This window comes from Phyllostomus hastatus, unplaced genomic scaffold (assembly GCF_019186645.2).
Source record: "Phyllostomus hastatus isolate PE091 unplaced genomic scaffold, TTU_PhHast_1.1 phas_scaffold_60, whole genome shotgun sequence".
In the NCBI taxonomy this organism is placed as follows: domain Eukaryota; kingdom Metazoa; phylum Chordata; class Mammalia; order Chiroptera; family Phyllostomidae; genus Phyllostomus; species Phyllostomus hastatus.
The window spans coordinates 11,744,682-11,767,643 of NW_025334038.1; the positions used below are offsets into that span (position 1 = coordinate 11,744,682).

The 22,962-nt window shown below is 37.0% G+C and overlaps 1 protein-coding gene across 1 annotated transcript in view; it reads right to left on the minus strand.

Annotated features, from left to right (window-relative positions):
- Nucleotides 1–22,962, minus strand: part of ZRANB3 (zinc finger RANBP2-type containing 3) — a 226,103-nt gene that overhangs the window by 155,897 nt on the left and 47,244 nt on the right. Inside the window, exon 3 of the mRNA XM_045826044.1 lies at nt 1,150–1,168. Within this exon, the coding sequence (XP_045682000.1) occupies nt 1,150–1,168 (19 nt within the window). The remainder of the gene's footprint in view (nt 1–1,149; nt 1,169–22,962) is intronic.

The window sequence follows — 22,962 nt, forward strand, 5'->3', positions numbered from 1 at the left end:
CAGAATTAGTGGAATTTGGTCACAAATTAGATGAAAAAATGAAGGCTACACTAAGTGAAATAAAGGAAAATGCACAGGGAAATAACAGTAATGGGAAGGAAACTAGGACTCAAATCAATGGAGTGGACCAGAAGGAAGAAAGAAACATCCAGTTAGAAAAGAATGAAGAAATGAGAATTCAAAAAAGTGAGGAGAGGCTTAGGAACCTCCAGGACACCTTTAAATGTTCCAACATCTGAATTATAGAGGTACCACAAGGGGAAGAGGAAGAGCAACAAGTGGAAAAGTTATTTGAATAAATAATAAAGGGGAACTTCCCCAATCTGGCAAAGGAAATGGACCTCCAGGAACTCCAGGAGGCTCAGAGAATCCCAAAGAAGTGGGACCCAAGGAGGAACACAACAAGGCATATCATAATTACATTACCCAAGATTAAAATGAAGGAGAGAATCCTAGAAGCAGCAAGAGATAAGGAGACAGTCACCTACAAAGGAGTTCCCATCAGACTGTCAGCTGATTCTCAAAAGAGACCTTATAGGCAAGAAGGGGCTGACAAGAAGTATTCCAAGTCATGAAAGGCAAGGACCTCCATCCAAGATTGCTCTATCCATCAAAGCTATCATTTAGAATGGAAGGGCAGATAAAGTGCTTCTCAAATAAGGTCAAGTTAAAGGAGTTCATCATCACCAAGCCCTTGTTATATGAAATGTTAAAGGGACTTATCTAAGAAAAAGAAGATAAAAAATATGAACAATAAATTGACATCAAACTCACAGTTATTAACAACCACACCTAAAACAAAAAACAAACTAAGCAATCAACTAGAACAGGAACAGAACTACAGAAATGGAGATCACATGGAGGGTTAGCAACAAGGGAGTGGGAGGAGGAGAGAGGAGGAAAAAGTACAGAGAATTAGTGTAAATGGTAGGTAGAAAATAGACAGGGGGAGGGCAAGAATAGTATGGGAAATGTAGAAGCTAAAGAACTTATAAGTATGACACATGGACATGAACTAAATGGGGGGAACGTGGCTGGGAAAGGGTGTGCAGGGTGGAGGGGAATGAAGCGGGGGAAATGGGACAACTGTAATAACATAATCCATAAAATATATTAAAAGTAACTGACAAAAAGTCATAAAATACTTACTTCATCAGCCACCATGCACCTTAAAAAAAGAAAAATAAAACCAAATTAATTTCTTAATTATCAAAATCAACCATTTTAAAAGTTCTGATTAAGTAGTGTGCCACAAAATAGTTTACAAATGTTACAGTACTAAGCCAGAGAGAGGTGGATGTAAGTGTGCATGAGAACATGGGCCAGTGCTGATTTATAATACTCTCCAGCTGCCAATGGCATACAGCTACATGGTAGCATTAGAGCTTCAGATGTGCAGTTTAGTTCTCCACAGCCCATCCATGGAAATAACTACAATGACACTTCAAAAATATGAGTAAAATGGGTAGCGATTGTACCAATGATATCCTTCTTTACCATTAAACCTTAAAATTGGTCTTCCCGAGAGATTAGAAAAAAGCTGTATTAAGTGCAAGAAAATAAATTTCAACTATATATCAGTATGTTATACATATCATATATGCTGTACTGTATATGCTAAGCCTATTTTCAAGCTGAATTTTAGTCTCTACTCTCATAATGCTAAATTTTCTCTATCCTTTTTTATTAGCCTATAGAAGTAAATTTTATCCACTGAAAATTGAGGTTAGGGGCATAAACTGAGGTCCTACGTTAAAGAAAAAGCAAAGAACAAAAAGAAAGAATAACAGATATGGCCAGGAACATGAGTGGTCCCTTAGAGGTTGTGAGTACACTACTGGGAAAAACCAGTCTCTTAACTGAGGGGATTTCCAGGAAACCTAAAAAATACTGAAATGTTATAAAAGTTTGAAAAGAATGAAGTCCCTATTTCTATTTTTTTCTTCCTTTATTAGCCCAATGATCTTGGCATTATATAATTTATAAGTTTTAACAGAGAACACAAATTAAGAATTTGGTAATAAATATATCATCAAGGAATAAGTTACAGGTAAAAAGGAACTTTTGTTCTTAAAAAGAAAAAAGATGTCAGGTTACCTAATAAGTATTTTTATGCGATAATAAGATACAAATACTTTAACTGAAATTTAAAGCATATGCAAGAGTAAAATATTTCATTTTTTTCCAACAAGCCTAAAACTTAGGAATAAAAAAGCAATATTTAGAGAAACGTGATTTATTTTCAGGAAAATTCATGTATTTGCCTACTTTTTCATTTTAAAATCGAACTAAAACTTTAAAAAGATATTATTTGAAGTATAAATTATTTATTGATTACTATGTATCTGGCAGTTTTAAGTGCTAGGAATGTAGCCATGAATTAAAAAGTCTTTCCCTCATGGAGGGTGACTAGAAGAAGACAATAAATAAGCACATGACTCCAGTGGTGATAATTGCTATTAAAAAAACTAAATCAGGGTAAAATAGAATAGGAAATGTAGAGGATAATCTATTTTATAGCATGGTCAGGAACATTCTTTATCATAAGGCAATTTGGACAGATTTGAGCAAGACACAAATTTAATGAGAAAGGGAATTATAAGAAAATCTGGAGAAAGAATATTCTCAACAAAGTGATCAGTAAGTCCAAGGACCCTAAGATAAGATAGTCATAATATAGCTTAAAAAGGACAAGAAAGTCAATATGAGTGAAATGCAGTGAAACAAGGAATGGTGGTGATGATGATGATGATGATGATGATGATGATGATGATGATGATGTTGTTGTTGGAAGGCCGCAAGGCTCCTGACTTTGGAGAACCTTATAAGCAATGGCACTGAATTTGGATTTTCTTTGCATCCTGTGGAGGGAAGCAACATTTTATCTTTTAAAAAGTTTACTCTGCCGTGTAGAGAATAAAGTGTAGAAGGCAACAGCAGAAGCAGAGAAAGCAGTCAGGAGAGACCAGGAGAGAAACAACAATATGTGGATGAGTGGAGATAGTGAGAAGTCGTCAGTTCAGATACTTTTAAAAAGTGCAGCCAATAAAGTTTGATGATCAATTTGGATGTGAGTGTAAAAACCAGCATGCCCCCTAATGGGTGGGGGGGTGACAGGCCTGCAATGTAGGCATGTGCCCTGACTGGGAATTGAACCTACAGCCTTTCAGTTTGCACAACAATGCCCAACCCACTGAGCCATATCAGTCAGGGCTATAAACTCACCTTACACTAGCTCAAGCAGACCTGACATACTTCTTAGTATCTTTATAAATAAGCTATTTTTGTTTGTAACTCCAAAATATTACAATCAATGTTACTGTCTAATTAAGCCCTAAAAATTCTCTACTAATTGCAGAAATTACCAACATTTTTGACCTGCAGCTTTATAAACAATAAATAATTGTATTAAAGCTAATGTGATGTAACAATGGCCCAGTGGAAATTATATACCCTGAAAACAATAATTCTCTCAAACCAGCTGAAATACATCTTTTTTTAAACCATCTTGGAAGACGCAGACACAATTTCCTACTTTGATCTTTATTTATAGATCAAAGTGATAGGGTAATTTTGTGCTAATGAAGTGAGACTAATAAAGAATAATACTTTTAAGATAAAATCCTGCATCCAAGGACTAGTTTAAATTTTTTAAAAGATTTTATTTATTTTTTTAGACAAGGGGAAGGGAGGGAGAAAGAGAAGGAAAGAAACATCAGCCTTGGCTGTTGTAGCTCAGTGGATTGAGCGCGGGCTGCAAACTAAAGTGTCACAGGTTCGATTCCCAGTCAGGGCACATGCCTGGGTTGCAGGCCATGGCCCCCAGCTACTGCACATTGATGTCTGTCTGTCTGTCTCTGTCTCTCTCTCTCTCCCTTCCCTCTCTAAAAATAAATAAATTAACTCTTCAAAAAAAACCAAACGGAAAAAACTCAAGAAAAGCAACATATTAAAAAAAAAAGAAAGAAACATCAATGTGTGGTTGCTTCTCACACACCTCCTACTGGGGACCTGGCCTGCAATCCAGGCATATGCCCTGACTGGGAATCCAACCAGCAACCCTTTGGTTCACAGGCCAGCGCTTAATCCAATAAGCCACACCAGCCAGGGCTATTTAAAATTTTTTTTTAATCTTTTTCTACTTTCTTTTTTTTTTCATTTTATTTTAATCATTGTTCAAATACAGTTTTCTCCTTTTTACTCACAGTCCAGCCCCCCCCCCACCCCTCCCCACTTCCCTCCCATTACCACCCTCCCCCTAGTTTTTGACCATGTGTCCTTTAAGTTTGTTCCCATGAACCCTTCCCAATGTCCCCTGAAATTCCCTCTACTCTCCCGTGTGGTCACTGTCAGCCTGTCCTCTATTTCAGTGTCTTTAGTTGTATTTTGCTTGCTTCTTTGTTTTGTTGTTTAGGTTCCTGTTAAAAGTGAGATCATATGGTATTTGTCTTTCACTGCCTGGCTTGTTTCGCTTAGCATAATGTTTTCCAGCTCCATCCATGCTGTGGCAAAGGGTAGGAGCTCCTTCTTTCTTTCTGCTGCATACAATTCCATTGTGTAAATGTACCATAGTTTTTTCATCCATTCATTTACTGATGGGCATCTTGGTTGCTTCTAGCATCTAGCTATTGTAAATTGTGCTGCTATGAACATTGGGATGCACAGGTTCCTTTGGATTGGTGTTTTAGTGTTCTTAGGATATAGTCCTAGCAGTGGAATCGTAGGATCAAAAGGCAGATCCATTTTTAGTTTTTTGAGGAAGTTCCATACTGCTTTCCATAGTGGTTGTACCAGTCTGCAGTCCCACCAACAGTGCACTAGGGACCCCTTTTCTCCACAACCTCTCCAACACTTGTTGTTTGTTGCTTTGTTTATGATGGCCATTCTGACTGGTGTGAAGTGGTATCTCATTGTGGTTTTAATTTGCATCTCTCTGATAGCTAGTGATATTGAACATTGTTTCATGTGTCTTTGGATTTTCTGTGGGTCCTCCTTGGAGAAGTGTCTGTTCAAGTCCTTTGCCCACTTTTTAATTGGATTCCTTGTCTTCTTAGAGTGCAGTTGTGTAAGTTCTTTATATATTTTGGAGATTAAACCCTTGTCTGAGATATCATTGGCAAATATGTTTTCCCATACAGTTGGTTCTCTTTTAATTTTGATACTGTTTTCTTTAGCTGTGCAGAAGCTTTTAATTTTGATGAGGTCCCATTTGTTTATGCTTTCCTTTATGTCCCTTGCTCTAGGGGACAAGTCAGTAAAAAAGTCTCTTCGTAAGATACCTGAGATTTTCCTACCTACGTTCTCCTCTAGGACTTTAATGGTGACATGGCTTATATTTAAGTCTTTTATCCACCTTGAATTTATTTTTGTATATGGTGTAAGTTGATGTTCAAGTTTCATTTTTTTGCACGTGGCTGTCCAGTTCTCCCAACACCATTTGTTGAAGAGGCTATTTTTACTCCATTTTATGTTGCTTCCTCCTTTGTCAGATATTAATTGACCATAGAGACTTAGGTTTATTTCTGGGCTCTCTGTTCTGTTCCATTGGTCTATGTGCCTGTTTTTATGCCAGTACCAGGCTGTTTTGATTAGAGTGGCCTTGTAGTAGTATAGTTTAGTGTCGGGTACTGTGATTCCTCCTACTTTACTCTTCTTTCTCAAAATTGCAGCAGCTATTTGGGGTTGTTTATGATTCCATATAAATTTTTGAAGTGTTTGTTCTATGTCTGAGAAATATGCCATTGGTACTTTAATAGGAATTGCATTGAATGTGTAAATTGCTTTGGGTAGTATGGACATTTTGATGATGTTAATGCTTCCAATCCATGAACACGGTATATGTTTCCATTTGTTTGTGTCTTCCTTGATTTCTTTCCTGAGTGTTATGTAGTTTTCTGAATACAGGTCTTTTACCTCTTTGGTTAGGTTTATTCCTAGATATTTTATTTTTCTTTTTGCTATTTCAAATGGGATTTTTTCTTTGATCTCTGCTTCTGCTATTTCATTGTTGGTGTACAGAAATGCCTTTGATTTCTGGATATTGACTTTGTATCCTGCTGTTTTGCCAAATTCATTTATTAGGTCAAGCAGTTTTTTGGTGGAGTTTATAGGATTTTCTATGTATACTATCATGTCATCTGCAAACAGTGACAGTTTTGTTTCCTCCTTTCCAATTTGGATGCCTTTTATTTCTTTTTCTTGTCTGATCGCTGTGGCTAAAACTTCCAGTACTATATTGAATAGAAGTGGTGAAAGTGGACAGCCTTGTCTTGTTCCTGATCTTAGTGGAAAAGACTTTAATTTTTGCCCATTGAGAATGATGTTGGCTGTAGGTCTCTCATATATGGCCTGTATTATGTTGAGGAATGCTCCCTCTATTCCCACTTTGCTGAGTGTTTTTATCATGAATGGGTGCTGTATTTAAAAATTTTTAAAGCTCATGAACAGAAAGGCAATTCTTTTTAAAGTTTCATCTCGACTTTATACATAAAAATTTGTTTCTAAGACTCTGCCTCTCTTATACACTTCAAAGTTATCACAGGCTTTTATGTCCTTCCTATATGTGACTAGTATTTCATAATGGGTAAAAGAACTAAAATGAAACACTAAATGTTATTCCAATTTGTTTTTCAAAGTCATATGCAGCAAATGTGGATTGCTTTACCTAAACTCTTTCTCCTCTTATTTCCCTATTACAGACTCTATAATTCTTTGCTTATACCTTCCATGTGCTTCCAAACTTGCTGTCTGGAATTACTTATGATGACAGAGTAGAAAGATGACATGAGTAGGCTACTGAGTGAACCACTTTGGAACCATCCACTCCTGGATTTCGTGTTATGTATTATGTGATATATTAATTCTCCTTAGTAATTAAGCCATTTTTAGCTGAGTTTCTACTTTTGCACAGCATTTTAACAAAATCAGTGTTTATAAAACCAGTTTTTAAAGTCAATCACATTTCCTTCCATTTATGATGGCTAAGTTGGAAGCTACTGTCCTCGTAACTCCCCTATATCCATTACCAGTATTTACTTATAGACAGTAAACATAGTTATTTGGTTTTTACCAAACAGAATGTATCTTTACCACTGTAACAACAATAAAATTTTTATATTTCCATTTCCAAAGTACTATTTTACCTCATTTAATCACAGTTCAGCTTACTTGGTTTAGCTTAGTCATTTCATAAAACAGATGAGACTAAGAAGCTGGATATAGATAGAAGTCTAAAATATTTTAAATTTCATGTTTGCAAGTAAGAGCAGCATGTTCAGCTTTTACAGAAATGCAGCAGACTGATTTGATGTGCAACCAAAATAAATAGTGTTGTTTTTAAATATTTATTTTAACAGAAATTTCTGACCCAAGGGCCCAAGTGTCCATCAGTAGATGAGTGGATAAAACAACTATGGGATATTTACACAATGAAATACTACTCAGCAGTAAACAAAAATAAAATTTTTCTCTCTGCGACAACATGGACAAACCTGGTGAACATTATGCTAAGTGAAATAAGCTAGTCAGAGAATGATAAATGCCATATGATTTTAGTCCTATGTGGAATCTAATGAATAAACTGAACTAACAAGCAAAATAGAGACAGATGCATAGATAGAAAGCAGGTTGACAGTTCTTGGGGGAGTTTAAAGGGTGGAGGGATCAAGCAGAAAGGAAAAAGGACTCATGGATTGCAGAGGGGGATGAGGGTATAAGGGGGATAGATAGGAATAGAAAAAATACAATTAAAAAATCTTTAAAAAAAAGAATCACAGACTCCAATTGTTTAAATATCCCCTTTAGAGATTTTTTTTTGTATCTGTGTTTTAATTAGATTTAGTTTCAAATATCAAAATGTAATGCATGTCGTTATACTTCAGGATATCCAGAAAGAAATGTCCAAAAGAGGTATTAAATGTGGATCTCCAGCATATGCTAAAAGCCTTAGTGCAGATTTAGGACATGTGTATGGGTGGTACTTAAAACTATGACAGCGGATGAGAGCTTTAGAAATTTAGGTGGAAGATAAAGAGAAAATGACTAAAGAGTGAACACTGTCTAGGTTGGGCAGAGGAGTGTGCACATGGAAGAAGCAGAGATTAGAGCTAGGAGGAGAATCAAAAGCAGCTGGGAGGCCCAGGACAGCTTTTCCAGGAGGTGGCTGTTCTATCCCAGGCACTATGAAGAGGCCAGGCTACATGAGATCTGAAGCTGAAGGTTTCCTGACTACATACACTTGTCATTTGCCAAAGCAATAAAAAGCAAAGATTTAAAAAAATAATTTCAACCTTGATTTTGTCCTTTTCTTTTTCATGTTACAATATTGTATTGTAAATTTGGGGGATTTTACACAGGATCACAAAAGGTATAAATTATATGTTATTATTTGTGACATATATAAACTTGTACTTACAGAGAATATTTCTGAAAGGCTACACAAGAAATTGGTAATTTAGTTGCCTTCAAAACAGCCAATATCTGGCACATACTGAAGGAAGAGAGATTGGAAACTTTCTACTTTTGTACCTCTTGAATCATGTACATATGATGTATTCCCAGTTCCCAAAAATGAATAAAATTAAAGCTAAACAAATAAAGTAAAGGCCATTTTATCAAGTTGAATTTTTACAGTTACAGGAGAAAGTATCTTAAGACATTGCTATGGCTGGAAAAAAATGTTTAGACTTCATGGTCCCTGCAGCTATGCGTGGAGGGCAGAGTGGGTGGAGTTTATTAAAGTAACGTTAAGTTAGCATTGGTCAAATGCATCATACTAAAGAGTTGTACAGTGTCTAATATGATATAGTCCGTAATGAACCATTTACATATCCTAAATGGTTGATTAGTGTTAATAGATTAAATACGAACATCCAAGAGTTCAGTATTATCCTCTTGGTACTTAGCTCTCCTCTGAGGCTGAAACATGCAAGTGATAAATTAAGTAGATCTTGTTTTCAGGTACAAAGTTCTGAATCTTGTGCTTACATGTTAAGGCACAAGTACAATGTTCGTATTATATATATTCACCTCATTAAATTCTCAGTGTAATTAAAATATTCTCTTGGAGAGTTTTGATATTTACTTTTTATGGACATGATTTATTTAAAGAGAATGGGAATTAATTATAGAAAAGATGGTTTATTTAATGTAAAAAAATTGGAGAAAAGCTTCAGGTTAAACACAAATTGTTCAGCTCTGAGAGTCTTGGATTAAAAATTTAGCTAGTCTGTAAAATGATTCTCAGAAATGTGTAGTGCTCTTCAGTTTTTTCTATCTGTGTGAAAATTTGTGTTAAAAACAGTAAATATTAAAACACACACACACACACACACACACACACACACAAAACAGTACATATTGAGCATATGCATCCAAAGATAAGGCTGCTATACACACTGGAGTATGTATGTCCTGCTATCATATTCTAAGTACACGATTAATGTAAGGAACCTCAAGGTTTTGGAACCAGCTCAGTGAAATGTAAAGTTCCTTTCTGATGTCTGCAGCAATACTGGATAAATTATTATTCAAGCAATTAACAATGAATTTGGAAATAAGAATACTATTTTTTTTTGTAACAATGGAAAACTAAATTGGCTGTAAAATTCAGATAGAATTGCATAGCTATTGGCATACCAAACTAGTTTTGGCAAATAAAGTGGATATTCTTGAATGAAGTTTTCTTTTTAGCTCTAGGTTAAAGTCTTTAACTCAGGACTGTATTTGCCATTTCTCAGTGGGAGAAAAGGCTGTTTCTATTTCCATGGATAATTGTGATTATGGGGAGTCTGTTTACAAAGTAGACTTTAGTTTTCATTCAAATGTGGTACAAAATTTCTATGAAGTGAGGAATTGGATTAGCCATATTTTCCCTTTTAAGTTATGGTAGTACATTAAGGTCCTAATTAGTCATACTTCTTGTTTCTGTTTTTTGTGGGGGTTTTTGCCCCTCACTGTTGACTCCTTGACCACTATTTAGGTTTCCAACATGTTCTATTGCTACTGCCTTATTTTTAATCTTTTTTTTCTTTTTTGCTCCCAAATTCCTTTATGATTACTCTGTATCTGTTGTCTCCATTTTACTGCCCACACCTTCTTAACCGCTTTTGCATAATGCTTGCAGGTGAGCTCCTGATAACTTAGAATGGTGGCCTTATTTAGCCCTCATCCTTTGCAACATCTTTGTGGAATTTGGCACTGTTAACCCATTTACTCTCTTGTGCCTGGGTTTCCCTGGGCTTCTTAGACCCTGATCCTTGTTCTCTTCCTATTTCAATACTTCTAGTTCCTTCCCTTTGCTTTCTAAATGAGAATGTTTCCCAAGGTTCTTGCTATGAAAATTTCTGCCCTCTTTTTACAATTTACACATGAGTACACTATTCATTTCTACTTCTAGTATCATATTCACATATAGCTACTTTCTCATTTTTATTTATTGCCTTGATTTCATTTCCAAGTACCTGATTCACATTTATATATACCTGTTAGATATGATAGAATCAATAAGAATTGTTGGGTTGTTATACTATTCTATATTTTAAGTATATTTTATTGATTATGCTATTATAGTTGCCCCAGTTTTGCCCCCTTTGACCTCCTCTGTCTGGTACCTCCCTTCCCTCCACCAATCCCCTACCTTAGTTCATGTCCATGAGTCATGCATGTAAGTTCTTTGGCTTCTCCATTTCCCATACTATTCTTAACCTCCCCCTGTCTATTTATTTACCTACCCTTTATGCTTCTTATTCCCTGTACATTTTCCCCCATTCTCCCCTCCTCCTCCCAGCTGAAACCCTCCAAATGATCCCCATACCTATGATTCTGTTCCTGTTCTGATTGTTTGTTTAGTTTTATCATTTTTGTTTAGATTCAGTTGCTATACAGCATATAGTTGTGGATTTGTTGTTGCCTTTTTAATGTTCATGGTTTTGATCTTCTTTTCCCTAAGTGAGTCCCTTTAACATTTCATGTAATAATGGCTTGGTGGTGATGAACTCCTTTAGCTTTACCTTGTCTGGGAAGCACTTTATCTGCCCTTCCATTCTAAATGATAGCTTTACTGAATACAGTAATCTAGGTTTCATGTCCTTGTTTTTCATCATTTTGAATACTTCTTTCCAGCCCCTTCTAGTCTGCAAAGTTTCTTTTGAGAAATCAGCTAACAGTCTAATGGCAACTCCTTTGTAAGTAACTCTGCTTTTCTCTTGCTGCTTTTAAGATTACCTTTTTATCTTTAACCTTGGGCATTTTAATTATGATGTCTCTTCATGGGTCCTCTTAGGAACTTGTTTGGGACTCTCTGTGCTTCCTAGACTTCTATGTCTATTTCCTTTGTCAAATTAGGAAAGTTTCCTTTCATTATTTTTCAAATAAATTTCCAATTTCTTATTCTTTCTCTTCTCCTTCTGGCTTCCCTACAATTTGTATGTTGGCACATTTGGAGATATTCAAGAGTGTCCTAAGCCTAGCCTCATTTTTTTGAATTCTTGTTTCTTTTTTCTCTTCTGGTTGAATGCTTTTTTCTTCCTTATGTTCCAAATAGTTGATTTGAATCCCACTGGCTTCTTTCTCTTTACTCTTGGTTCCCTGTGGATTTTTCTTTATTTCACTTATTGTAACTTTCATTTCTTTATGATTTTGCCATACTCAGTGAGTTTTCTGAGTATCCTTATCATCAGTGGTTTGAACTCTGTTTATAATAGGTTGGCTATCTCCGTTTCATTTCATTCTTTTTCTGGGGTTTCACTGTTCTTTCATTTGGGCCATATTTATTTGTCTCCTTAATTTGGCAGCTTCTTTGTGTTTTTTTTCTGAGTATTAGGTAGAGTTGCTTTTATTTCTTGTCTTAGTAGCATGGCCTATGTAGAAAAGACACCTGTAATTTGTGCAGGGTGAAGCCCAAGGTAATTTCCAGGGTGGGGCAACCTGCTTCACTGCTGTGGCTATGTGTGCGGGGAGGGCTCAGAGAGGGAACAATGCCTCTGCCTGGCCCCTGGAGGTTTGCCTACCACTTGCCCCATTTCTAGTCACTTCATTCATTTCCTGTAGTTGCTGCCTTGGTAGTGAAATCCAGAATGGGTGGGTGTGATACATTCTAAGTCCTTGTAGGCCCTTTAAGGGCAAAAATCTGGCAGTTTTCTTCTGCTGCTCCAGTCCTCACTGGTTTTTACATCTAGAGGTAACTGGGGGTTTATCTTCCTGGTGCTGGAACCCTGGGCTGTGTAGTCTGGACTGGGGCTTGGATTACTTGTTCCCAAGATAACCTTCCTGATTTTTATTTACCATATATAAATGTGAGGCCATCCATTCTGCCACTGCCACCTCTCCACGCCACACTATCTCTCCACCCATTTCCACAACTCCCCTCCTCCTACCCATCAGGATGAATGTGGCTTCTTTAAATCCTTGGTTGTTCAACTTCCCTATAGTTTGATTTTCTGATGGTTCTGGATATTATTAGTTTTGAGATCTGGTTGCAATTGTTTTTATGGTTGTGCAAGGAGGAGAATCATTGTCTACCTATGCCTCCATCTTGATGGGTAGTCCACTATTGTACATTTTTAAAAATCTTCTCTGGACCCTAGTTTTCCTGCCAGTGACTACTATGTTTTTTGGCTTCCTTCTACAGGATAATTCCTTGAGACAGTCATATTCACTTTCCCTCTAACCATCCTCTCTTCCCATTCTCTTTTGATCCCATTCAAGTGAGGCTTTTGTCCCCTACAGTTTTAATTAAAGTTGCTGTTGTCAAAGCTATAATCTTTTGCCAAATCAACTGGTCAAATATCAGACATAATCTTACAGGATTTGTCAGCATCTGTTACAGTTGTTTATTCCTTCTTTCTCAAAACAATTTCTTTACTTGGCTTCCAGGGCACCGCATTCTTCCAGCTTTTTGCAACACTGGATATTCCTTCTCAATCTGCTTTGCTAGATCTTTTTCCTCTTTGAGACCTCTTATTGTTGGAGTGTTCCATGGCTCAGTCAATAGATAACTGTCTTCTCTTTTCCCTATACTCTTACTTCTTAGGTGATCTCATTCAGTCCTGACTTTAAGTATCATCTGATTGGTATTCTGCTTTAGAATATAGTAATCCCCCTTATCTGCAGTTTAGCTTTCAGAGGTTTCAGTTACCTGCAGTCCAAAAATAGGTAGTTGAAAATTCCAGAAATGAACAATTTATAAGTTTTAAATTGTGTGCCATTCTGAGTAGCATGATGAAATCTCGTACTGTGCCACTCCAACCTGCCCAGGGTATGAATCATCCCTTTGTCCAACACATCCATACTGTATACTCATCCAGTCCCAGCCTGTTAGTCACTAACATTCTCAGTTAGCAGATCCACAGTCATGGTATTGGAATGCTTGTGTTCAAGTCACTCTTATTTTATTTAATAATGGTCCCAAAGCACAATAGTAGTGATGCTGATGATTTAGATACACCAAAAGTTACACCTTTGTTAAGTTCTTCCTGTATGGAAAAGGAAAAAGTTCTCAACTTAATACAGAAAGAAAAAAAGTCACATGCTGAGGTTGCTAAGACCTGCATACAGTAAGAACAAACCTATCTGTAAAATTGTGAAGGAAAAAGAAATTCATGCTAATATTGCTAGTTTTGGTGTCAGATCTCAAGCTGAAAAAGTTACAGCCACAGTTTGTGATAAGTGTTTTGTTAAGATGGAAAAGGCCTTAAATTTTTGGGTGGAAAACATGAACAGAAAACATGATCTGACTGATGGCAACGTGTTGCACCAGAAAGCATTGAGCCTATAGGAAGACTAAAGCAAGTGATCCCCTGAAATAAGTGACACCAACCCATTCACTGCAAGTAAAGGATGGTTACAATATGACATTCTGAGAGAGAACAAATTCACATAACTTTGTGAGCTGTTACCATTATTGCAATATATTGTTATAATTATTGTTTTATTATTTGTTTTTAATATATTATTGTGACTACATGATAAATTAAACATTATCATGGGTATGTATATATAGAAAAAAACATTGTATATATAAGATTTGGTACTACCCACCAGGGGTCTTGGTACACACCCCCCACAGATAACAGGGTGGGGGGCTACTCTAAAGTTTTATTGGAATACAGTCCTGCTCATTCATTTATATTGTTTAATGGCTGTCTTTATGCAACAAGAACAGAGTTGAATAGTAATGACAGAGTTGAATAGTAGTGACAGCATGCAAAGTATAAAATATTTACTATCTGGCCCTTTATAGAAAAAGTTTTTGTCAATCTCTTATAATATATCCATGAACCACCTTTCAAGGATTAGTGAACTGAAGGAAGTTTCTGATACAGGGACAAAGGGTTATGAGTTTGGTTGGGTATGTAAAACCTTTCTATTCAGAGTGGAAGAAGAAACAAAATGTGGACTGAAAGAGTGAACACACAGAGGTCATACCAATAGATGTAATTTTATAAGAGTAAATTCAAGGTACTATGCTTGAGAATAAAAACAGAATTGTTATAAACTCAGAATTGAGGAAATACAAAACTATTATTTATATATTATAACAATAGCTTTGTATTTCCTGTTAAAAGAAATCAGATGCCACACACAGAAAGAGTTACAATGTCAGAGACAGCCAATTAGAGACAAAGTGTTGCAAACTGATAGAATCTTAAATTTTAATCCCACTGCTCAAATACCAAAATTCTTCTCTCTCAAAAGCGTATCATCATCATTCTTTACAAATAGTATTGAAACGACAACTCAATTATAAGTAAACACAGAACATGAAGCAATGTAATATTTCATAACATTTTGATATCTTTTAATTTAATGTGCCTTAAAAAATCTTTCTAATCTTGTATGCTTTTAAGAATATATGTTGAATGTGTATCTAAGCCAATCTTGTAGTTCAGTTTTCATAGTCAACCAACTACAGTTTATATGTCCTCACCCTCATTTCTTCCTGTGTGCACCTTAATGAATAAGAACTATCTAAACCTTGAGTCTATGGTCTTATTGCCTACAACATGGACATAGTTTAAATATCTGTCAATTTTAGTTGACGGCATATCTAATGTCACCTGTTGAATGTACCCTTTTAGATCTAACATTTAAATCTTTGATACATTTTTAGTTAATTTTCCTACTGTGTTTATTTTTTTTTAAATTTTTAAATTTTATTTTAATTGTTGCATTTTTAATTTTGTGTATGCTCTAAGAATACAATTTCATTCTTTTGCATGTGGATATTCAGTGTTCGCAACAAATAGGTTAAAAGTGTATGAAACAAACTCCCAGGTTCTCCAGTTTATACAGTGTCCTCTGGAGAGGGTGAAACAGTTTATCAATAAACAGAAATAGTCACTGGATATTTAAGTACAGCTAATAATATGAAAGGTAATTCAAAACACAGAGAAAGGTTACAAGCTAAAGGAAAATAACTTAAGAAAAGTTGTCATTAATATCTTCAGAGAAGAGATCTCTACATGAAGCTAGAATAGAATACTAGTAAGACTAAATACTCAGAGAACAAAAAAGAGCTCTTAGAAATTAAAAATACAATGGCAGAGATTAAATTCTGAATAGAAGAAGTAGAGAGTAGAGTTGAGGAAAATTCTCACAAAAGAAGGAAAAAAGAAAATGCATTTTAAAACAGGAAAAAAAAGATAAGAGCATTAAATGACCAATTTAAGGCATCGAATATCTAAATAATGTGGAAACACAGAAAAAGAGAAAATATATAAATAATATTAATAATTATTTTTATATTCCCCAACTAAGGGGAACATGTTTCTGTACTGGATTGGGCCAACTAGTACCTAGCACAAAGTATGAATATAACTCAATAGATAATGTCTTAAACTGAAAAAAAAAAAAAGTTTTACCATAAGCACACTATTTATAGATATAGTATGTATAGCTAAAGATTTAAAGAGTTGAAAGTGATAACTTTGAGGAATTAAAAACTGTAGAGAAGGTTGGGAGATACCCTAGAGATAGCTATTTTTCATAGGAGCCTTCAGAGCTGTTTTTTAAACTACAAATACATAATACTTTGATAAAAATCGAAAGTCAAATTAAAAATAAAATCAAGACTTTTCCAGTGGGTAAAAACAAACCAGTTACAATGCAGCTGTCCAGAAGTATTCATTACTTGATTAAGAGAACACTGATTTCTGGATGACGAGTATCACAGGAACTATGCCTTTTCTCTGTTGAATTCAAGTAACCTGCTTCAAGGACATTAATGAACAATTATTCTATAGAGTTCAACTCAGTTCTACAAATATTTGCTGAGCTCCTAATATGTGATAACCTCTTAAGAAAAAAAAAATCATCTTAAGATGAAAAGGTCTAGAGCTTTAGTCCAAACTGAAATATGTAAACATTTATTCAAATAGATGTAGGACTGTCATATGAGGTAATGTTACTCTAAAGAGCATACATATGACCAATTGGAAGAAGCTATAGGTAGAAAAATCACTGTTCAATACTAGCTTTCCCATAATAAGAATAAACCAAATTTCAAGATTTACTATAGAGGTACAGCAATCGAATCAAGGTGGCATTAGTATAAGGATAAAATATGGATCAATAGAACAGAATAAGTTGATAAATAAGCTCACCTATGCAAAGTCTACTGATTTTAGACAAAGGTAGCAAGGTAATTTGATGAGGAAAGGACAGTGTTTTCAACAAATGGAGCTAGAACAATTGGACATGCATATGCAAAACAAAACCCTCAAACTATATCTCACACCATATATAAAAATTAAGTTCAAATGGATTGTAGAACTATATGTAAAAAATAAAACTATTAAATCTGTGCAATGAAAACGGAAAAAATATTTGTGACCTTGGATTAGGCTTTTTCTTAGATAAACCAACAAAAGTACAAACTACTGAAAAAAATGATAAATGGAATTTCATCAAAATTAACATCTGTTCTTCAAAAGACAGTGCTGAGACAAGCCACAGGCTAGTAGAATATGTAAAAGATGATAAAGGACTTGTATCCAAAATATGTAAATAACTCATATTTCAATAATAAAAAGATAATCCAATTTTCTTAAATGGGCAAAAGATTTGAATAGACACTTCAACAAAAATGTACAGATGGCCAGGAGGTACAAAAAAAGTCTTCAACATTGTTAGTCATCTGAGAACTGCAAATTAAAACCAAAATAAAATACCATTACACACCTACTAGAATGGCTAAAATTAAAAAGGATTTATAATGCCAAATGTTGGCAAGTATGCAGAATGACTATAATCCTCATATATTTGCTGGTAGAAATGAAAAATACATACCCACTTTAAATAACAACACAGTAGTCTTCACAAAGTTAAACATACATTTACCGTATTGTTGGGAGCCACCCCACCTGGTTACAGGAGCTGTAACCCCCGCATGGCTAAGCCTGAATGAGTGACCTTGGGACCATAAGCCACTAAGGAGACAAAGCTTATCTCCCTGGCAGGCTCACTGCTTCTGCTCCTTTTACTTCATTCATAACTGGCCCCCAATGCTTGATCAGTTAGCCAATGACGGCTAAGATTCCCCAAGGGGGTAACGACCTAAGACTAGCATGATCATGTGGAGGCCCCAGGGAAGGACTTGGGGGGCTATGGAGAAAGGGGGTGATGGACCCTTGCCCCTTGGCTTTGACAAAGCCTGAGTCCTCGTTCTGCCTGAGAGAAGTCTCCTGATTTCCTGGCTATCTTGCCTCCTCTGCCAGACTTAAGTCTGAAACAATGATAGAGGGCAGTGCAGCCCTGTGCTAGATTGGATGGGCTCCCAGGTAATCAGGCCTGAGAAAGGATATGTAAAATCCTGTGAAACCTGCCTTGCTATGAATGCTCTTAATTAAATGATAAAGGCCCAGGCAGGAAATGAGTTTGTTCCCTTAAGTTTTGTAGCCTTTTAGATGACCCTGACTCAGAATGAGCCCTAATAGTTCTTTGTATACTATCCATCATTTGATCCTTACTGCCTGACAATGATTAATAAGTGGTATGTGTATTCCTGTGCAAATTAAACCCAATAAAAACCTGTGAAGGCAAGGATCGGGCCACTCTCCTTTTCAGAGAGTTGCCAGGCCTCTCCGAGGCACCCTCCCCTTGAGAGGGTAGCCGTGCTGTCCCTTTTCCTCCACAGGACTTGGTAGTCTGTGTGAATTTATCTCGTGTCTCATCCATAACACCGAGGACACTGCGGGCTGGTGTCCACATCACCGTATGTCCCAGTAATCCCAGTCCTAAGTATTTACACAAGAAATAAAAACATGTTGACAAAAAGACATGCATGAAACTATTTACAGTAGCATTACTCATAATCATGAAAAACTGTAAATAATATAAAATGTACACTAACATGAGAATGGCTGGAAAAATTTTGGCACATCTATACCAATGAAATACTACTCAATTAAATGCACACATTCAAAAAATAGATCAATCTCAAAAGTATTATGTCATAGAAAGAAGCCGGACACAAAATGTTACATATTGTATGATTCCATAGTCTAGAAAAAACAAAACTATAGGGACAGAGTGTTGCCAACAGTCAGAAGTTAAGGGAGGGGATTGATTACAAAGGGGCACAAAGGAACTTCCTAGAGTGATGGAGTCTTCTCTATCTTGATTGTGATGGTGGTTACACAGTTGTGTAAGTTTGTCCAAACACATCAAACTGTATACTTTAAAAGGGTGAATTTTACCATATATAAATGATCCTTCAATAAACCTGTCTTTAAAATGTATTTTAATAATCACTAGTGTACTAGCAATAAAAATGTCAGCAAGATTCAAATTATTGAGATCATGTACAAAGCTAATAAAAGTCAACATGTTGTATTTACTCAAGTAATTTTTAGAGAGAGAGTCTTCTTGCCTTAAGATTTTAAAAGTAACAGGAGGATGGTAAAATGAATAATTAAGAATCAGGAACTCAAGGATAACACATTTTCGCAGCTCTCAATTATACAATTGGAATTTTTTTTAGCTGTTGAAAATAAATCCCAAATAGACCATAAAAAATAAAATTCAAGTATTTCTAGAGTATTTTTTGAAAAATAAACATTCATTTAAATAAATGAAACATTTATACAAAATTGGGGATTTTTAGCGCTGTCAAGAAGTTATAAAAATAACATTTTTTGCTCTAAAATTTTAAGTCATAATAAACAATCAGCATAAAAACAAAAACTAAAAATCAGAGTAAAAGGAAATTGTGTAAGAGTGATTTTCTGACAATAGTAAGAAAGTATGGCTCTGAGGTTTGGTAACCTTTGCAGTGTTAAGAGGTAAAGGTAGCTAATAAGCTGAACTGATAACATGTATGGATGCCAGGTATTTTCATAAGTTGGCACTGAGGTAGATTTTGACCTTTAAATCAACCCTTCTTCCACCCTTTCCCTCTTCCAGGCTTCAGTTAACCCAAAGAGGAACACCTGAAAAGTAGGAAAGTCTCATGTGAAATGCCTTACCCAAGGCCAAAAAGGGGCAAATTAAAAAGTGGAAAGTGGAGTTGAAGTGCTATACCTTCAATAAGAGGGCAATTTTCCACTGCAGAGGCTGGCAAGAATGTTCTATACCATTGTTTCTAGTACACCAGGAGGAGATGCTTCCTGAGAGCAAATAGCCGTAGCTATTTGGCATAAGGAGTTTGTGCCTCTGAAACTCCTTATGAAAAATAAGGCCAAGCTAGACTGACATGCTTACTTCTCCCTGATCCAAGGAGAAATTGTTGGGTGAAACAATAGACTTTACATATATTACAACTGGGGAGAGCATATCAAATGCCAGGGTTGGTGGTCTAACCCATGTAACCTGACTGGAAAACTGAGGCAGATCACAGTGCATCCTATGTGGATAAGGAAGAAATAAATCTCCTGCAATATGAGACTTTGAAATAAATCAGAGTTAAAGGAGAATTGATCAAAGATAGGATTCATAAATTTTCTCCTGTAAGGGACCACCCTGTGGTGGAAGCTTAAAATTCTCAGGCTCAAATTAAAAACACCAGATGAATTTGACAAAGGCGATTTTGGCTGGAAAGCTGATTGAGGGCAACCTCAGCCAGGGTTGACCATTGGGAAACATATGTTAATACCCAAACACTGAAAAGTGAATTAAATCCCTTTTCAGTTTATTACTCTGTGAAGAACAAAGTCAAATAGCTGCCCCTAAAATAAAACAGAAAGATTATGAGTAAACAAAGAGAAAATGAAATGGTACAAAAACTAAAGAGGTAAATTAGAATAGAACTAGAATTAGACAGCAAAGCCAGAATTAGATGGCATGTCCTGAAATACCTGCTTGTGGGCAAGTAGAGAGGTAGTTTAGGAGCTACCTTTAGGAACACGGGGTCCACCAACTAAAATGGTGCAATAATACACCTTAAACACAGGCTAGAAGTGAAGATAGAAAGGGACAGAGTTTGTCTTACAGTTTGGATATCAAAATCAAAGGCTGTTACTCTTTATATTCTTTGATTATTATTCCCCAGCCTGCTGGGAAACTTGGGGAGACATAGGTTACCTTTTACGTAAGCTGAGCTTTACTAGCATCAATCCTGTTTGGTCATTTAATATCAAGTGTACTGACTTCTAGTCAAGATGGAGGCATAGGTAAATATGCCTTGCCTCCTCATACAATTACAACAAAAATTACCACTAGACTATGAAACAAATACCACTCACAATCATCAGGAAATTGAGCTGTTTGGAAGTCTGACAACCTAGGATTTAAAGAAGCCACCTTGGGACTTCCGGCAAGATGGAGGAATAGGTGGACACACCATACCTCCTCGCACAACCAAGATTAGAACAACAATAAGTTACGGTCAGCATAACACACAGAACTGATAGAAGATTTATCTGAATGGAAGTTGGACAGCCAAGAAGTTGAAGTAGACCCGTACATCCAGACTGGTAGGAGACAACGAGCTGAGAGGGCACAGGGCTGGCGCGGGCCGGCGGCGCGCGGAGGTTGGGAAAGTTTGGTGTGAAATCGGCGCGACAACCATCCGGGGCGCAAGAACACAGCGGGGATCCCTGAGTACGCAAGCTGCGGCTGCCGGACCCAGTGGGGCAGCGACTGTGGACCAGGGCAGAGCTCGCAGCCCAGGAGCCCCGGGAAGGGTCTGGGCCCAGGAGAACTGAACTGCCGCCATTGATTCCCTCCCGTCCCCGCTCCCGCCCCTGCCCCCACATATAACGTCACAATCTAGTGACTGGGGCGCCCAGCCCCAGTGATCACCTAAGGCTCCGTCCCCCACCATAACAAGAGCAACCAGACCGGAAAAAAAAAATAGAGACAGAGAAAGACATAAGACATGTGTACAACAGAGCAGATCAGTCCCCCAGGACTCATCCTTTTGAGCGACCAAGAAATAGCCAATCTATCAGATGCACAGTTCAAAACGCTGGTGATCAGAAAGCTCACGGAATTGGTTGATTTTGGGTGCAATTTAGATGAAAGGATGCAGGTTACCATAAAAGAGATGCAGGAAGATACGCGGAAGAAAGCCAGTAGAGACAGGAACATATCTGAGTTTCAAAACAATACAGTGGACCAGAAGGAAGATAGAATCAATCAAGCAGGAAAGCATGATGAAATAAGAATTCAAAAAATCGAGGAGAGCCTTGGGAACATCCAGGACACCTTTAAACCTTCCAACATTCGAATTATAGGGGTACCAGAAGGGGAGGAGCAACAAGTGGAAAAGTTATTTGAACAAATAATAAAGGAGAACTTCCCCAATCTGGCAAAGGGAACAGTCTTCCAAGAAATCCAAGAAGCTCACAGAGCCCCAAAGAAGTTGGACCCAAGAAGAAACACACCAAGGCACATCATAATTACATTAGCCAAGGTAAAAACGAAGGAGAGAATCCTAGAAGCAGCAAGAGATAAGGGGACAGTAACCTACAAAGGAGTTCCCATCAGACTGTCAGCTGATTTCTCCAAAGAGACCTTACAGGCAAGAAGGGGCTGGAAAGAAATATTCCAAGTCATGAAAGACAAGGGCCTACATCCCAGATTGCTCTATCCAGCAAAGCTCTCATTTAGAATGGAAGGGAAGATAAAGTGCTTATCAGATAAGGTCAAATTAAAGGAGTTCATCATCACCAAGCCCTTATTTTATGAAATGCTAAAGGGACTTATCTAAGAAAAGAAGATAAAGAAAAGACATGGATAGTAAAAGGACAGCAAGCTCACAATTATTAATAACCACACCTAAAGCAAAACCAAAAGAAACTAAGTAAACAACTAGAACAGGAACAGAACCACAGAAATGGAGGGCACATGGAGGGCTAGCAGCAGGGGGGGGTGGGAGGAGGGGGAGGGGGGGGAAAGGTATAGAGAATAAGTAGCATAGAATGTAGGTTGAAAATAGATAGGGGGAGGGCAAGAATAGTACGGGAAAGGTAGAAGCTAAAGAACTCATAAGAATGACACATCGATGTGAACTAAAGGGGGGGAACGTGGGTGGGAGAGGGGGTACAGGGTGAAGGGGAGGGAAGGGGGAAATGGGACAAATGTAATAGCATAATCAATAAAATATATTAAAAAAAAAAAAGAAGCCACCTTGATCCAGATGGGTAGGTAGGGTGTAGACACAGAGATGTGCAGAGAGGCACTAAAAGGTGGAAAAGCCCAGAGAGGTGGGATGGGTGGTCTTACATCCACATGTGGTGGATAGAAATACCTCAGGGGAAAGGGATCCCAGCTCCAGACCAGACTTCTCAGTCCAGGATTCCAGTACCAGGAAGATAAGCCCCCATAATTTCTAGCTGTATAAACCAAGGGAGGTTGGGGCAGCAGAAGACACTGCAGGATTCTGAGGAGATTCCTTTAAAAGGGCCTGCAATGGACTTAGGACTTATACAGACTCACTTTCTCTGGGATTCAGCACCAGAGCAACAGCTGGAAGGGCAGCAGTGGCATACAGGGAGAAACTGAAGTGACTGACATCAGGGCGAG